The sequence below is a fragment of the Alexandromys fortis genome, unplaced genomic scaffold (genome assembly GCF_014885135.2).
Source record: "Alexandromys fortis isolate MF-2015 unplaced genomic scaffold, M_Fortis_MF-2015_v1.1 scaffold_2781, whole genome shotgun sequence".
NCBI classification, from domain to species: Eukaryota; Metazoa; Chordata; class Mammalia; order Rodentia; family Cricetidae; genus Alexandromys; species Alexandromys fortis.
The window spans coordinates 1-3,325 of NW_026070648.1; the positions used below are offsets into that span (position 1 = coordinate 1).

The 3,325-nt window shown below is 45.3% G+C and overlaps 1 protein-coding gene across 2 annotated transcripts; it reads right to left on the reverse strand.

Annotated features, from left to right (window-relative positions):
- Positions 1-19: 19 nt before the first annotated feature.
- LOC126496321 (adenylate kinase 9-like) lies at positions 20-3,201 on the reverse strand. Of its 2 annotated transcripts, XM_050133846.1 has the most exons (3): positions 2,660-3,201; positions 726-872; positions 20-618 (listed from the first exon to the last, which is right to left on the reverse strand). In XM_050133846.1, exons 1-3 carry the CDS (start codon positions 2,794-2,796, stop codon positions 300-302), a joined length of 603 nt encoding a protein of 200 aa, XP_049989803.1. In that variant the 5' UTR covers positions 2,797-3,201; the 3' UTR covers positions 20-299. The 2 variants fall into 2 exon arrangements, with proteins under 2 accessions (XP_049989803.1, XP_049989804.1); XM_050133847.1 differs by having other exon boundaries at positions 20-872; positions 2,660-3,197.
- Positions 3,202-3,325: the final 124 nt, after the last annotated feature.

Below are 3,325 nucleotides of genomic sequence, written 5' to 3' on the forward strand. Positions count from 1 at the left end.
GGTCGGCTATTAGAAACAAGTACCCAAACCGAGTGGATTATGTGACGGAAATGTATTGTTGCAAATAAAACACAATGAATGTGCAGGGATGTTAGGGATGCCAAGGATATGGAAGGTCTGCTGAGGAAAGCTGAAGATGGAGCCAGCCCAAGAGAGAGGTCATGTGGGCCATACATGGGTATCCTCGAGGTGGGAGGGGCTGCTGAACTGTGGTTTCAGATGTTGGACACAGAGCTGTGGATCTATCACTTGGTCTCACAGTATCTTGCTAGGCTCCTATCTATCCCCCCCCCTTTCTTTTAGACACCTGAGGTTGTTCTCTGGCCTTCATACTCAGCTACACACACACACACACACACGAACACACACACATACACACACAATAACATTTTCTTACCTTCCTTTATTCTTTCCATGTATGTCTGTATGTACTTATTCATCTGCTGGATGTCTGTAATGACTTCATTCCACACCCACCACTTACTGTGAAATCCATCAATCACATGCCAGTTTTGATGCTGTTCTCGATAAAACTGCCTGATCTCACTGACATTTTTACGGTACTTGGCATTCTTGTAAGCTATAATCTGTGTGCTGTTGTGCAGTGGATAAGGTGTACTAAGAAGGAAACAGGGCAGGGGTGGACAAGTTGTTGAAGGCCTGCGACATCCCCTGTATGCATGGTCAGGGTCACCCCAGTCCCACAGTCCCCTCAGGAAGATTACCTCTGCTCCATCTTCCTCTCGAAGAGCAACCTCTTGAATATCTCCTTGGATGGCACGTCCAACTCAAAGATGACCATAGGAATGATTGACCTCGTCTCCAAGATATTCATCTGGTTCGTGGTTACAGGGTAGCCATCAATGACCACACTAGCAGACAAACAGAAAAACAGAAATTCCACATTCCTTTTTTCTCATAATTCCCTTACGTCTTCCAGAACAGATCTCTGTCTTTGAGTACTCCTAGGCTTTTCCTTATGACACTGATACATTTTTGTGTGTGTTTTCTCTTCCATCTTTACATCTTGACCCATAGTCATCCCTAGACATCAAGGTGGGCAGGACACACATCCACAGCTTTTGGAAGCAGAGGCAGGAGAGCCACATTCATCCATCCATATGCTCCATCAGCACCACACAACTAGGTTTTGGTAGAATTTGAGAAGCACATCTCCTATACCTTGAAAACTCCGTATTCCTGGTGTTATCACTATAAGCAAATACATCAGAATGAATGCAGGCAGGCCTAGATTTGAAACCATGTCTTGTTTTTTAGCAAAATAGGAGAAAATTCTATTTACCCCTTTGGGTGGTTTTAAAGATAGAGAGCAGATGTGAAAAGCAACTGGAAGAGGGCAATGCATGGACCAGATGCTAAGTGAGCAGTCATGTGTGCGCTGGGAGGAGATGCTCTTGCTGTAGAAGACTGGAGAATTTGTGAAGTATTTGGAATGGGGCGCTTGTGAGGCCTGCCACACATGCATGAGAACAAAAATTATGAGAATTACAGCCCAACAGTCAGAGATAACAAGATTGTCTACCAAACTGAAAGGAAACGAAAATTCTTTAAAAATCCAGAAATTCTGAGAGTAGTCTCATAGACAAATCAGAAAGCTGCTCACGTGGCTGGTGGCCATCAGTGAGGATTTATTTGTCTTGAATGACAAATAAATGACAAATGAATGACAGGGCCCACTTGCCAGTGCTCTCCAACGGAGTGCAGGGCCTAGCTAGAAGTCTCCAGCAGAGAGGGTAAATGACACAGCCAGCTCACTGTAGTCTGCAAGAGAGTGACATATTGCTTTCTTTTGAACAATACTTCTTTCTACTGGGAAAGGCCACTTGAGTGGCTCTCAGGATTGGGGAAAAGAAGCTAGGGTGGCTGAGCAGCCTTCATCCTGGGATTAAGGTGGAATAATCTGATACTCAACCAAAGTTGTCCTCGTTGAGGAAAGCTAAGCCCCAGAGAAGAAATAACTCAGTGTGGATATGCCCCTGCTTCTCCCAAAGGCTGTCACCCAAGAGTGCTCCCAGCCCTGAAACTAGAGGAACTAACTCTTCGATGACTTGACTCAAAGCCACCTGCAGAGGAGCCAGGGGTTCTAAGTATATAATGATCGTGACTAAGCCAGGGGATTCTAGTGACCTGGATTCCAGATCAGAGAGCACTGGCGTTCGCTGAGGTGTGACCAATGGCTGTAATAGATAAGAAGAAAGATCAGCAGGGGACAATGAACTGAGAACGAAGCCACGTATCCAGTGTTCCTGTCTGAATATGGCATTACAGGAGGGGCACGGCTCTCTTTACAGGACCTGGGCCTGAGAGGAACCATGTGCCTGGGACCACATCACCCAAGAACTAAAGAGGGCCCTTCCACCCTTCCATGGAGCAGCAAGAACTACTGGGGTAAGAAAGTCACGGTGGCCTCATCTGTGGACCATGCAGCAGTTGCTGAAGGGAGGAATGAGGTCTTTGGGCTAATCTGCAATGAGTTCAAGCCATGAGTCTTGACAGGAAAAGAGAATGTTTCCATATTAAGTGCTCAGTCTGAGAAGCAGATTGTTCTCCTCCAAACCCGTCTACAGGCCTTTTTAAATAACTACAAGCACCCTGGCAGTTACACCCTCTCCCCTTTCTTCCGCCCCAGCTCCCTTACCCTATAGTATTGCACACACTTTCCATCAGGGAGAGGTCTAGAGCTTGAATAGCAAGTGCATCCGGCACTGTCATTCCCTTGTGCAGGTGCCAGTTGATCATGAGTGACAGCTCTGTATCTGGGTGATTGCTTAACATGCTACGCAGCGCGGCTCCTACTGACAGACGTTTTAAGCCATATTCACTTGCAAGCTTCTTGGCAACTGGAAAACACAAAACACGAAGCCTATTTCAGTTCACACATTCGTCAGTCAACCTTGCTTTCGGATTCTGGCCGATGGCACCAATAGCAAGCTTTATATTCTTCAAAGAATTGTCAATGCTGTTAGCTTTACTTCAGGCTTGTGACTTTAGAATCTGGTTAATGAACCAGCTGGGTTTGTTTTGTTTTCTTTTTAAGGAAAAAATGAATTTATTTTTATTTCATGTGCTTTTTAGTGTTTTGTCTACAGTGAGGATATCAGATCTTGGAGTTACACACAGTGATGAGCTGCCCTGTGGGTGTTGGGAATTGAACCCAGGTCCTCTGGAAGAGCAGTCAGTGTTCTCTGCAACTAAACTCTCCAGTCCTCAACCACCTTCTTCTTCTTCTTCTTCTTCTTCTTCTTCTTCTTCTTCTTCTTCTTCTTCTTCTTCTTCTTCTTCTTCTTCTTCTTCTTCTTCTTCT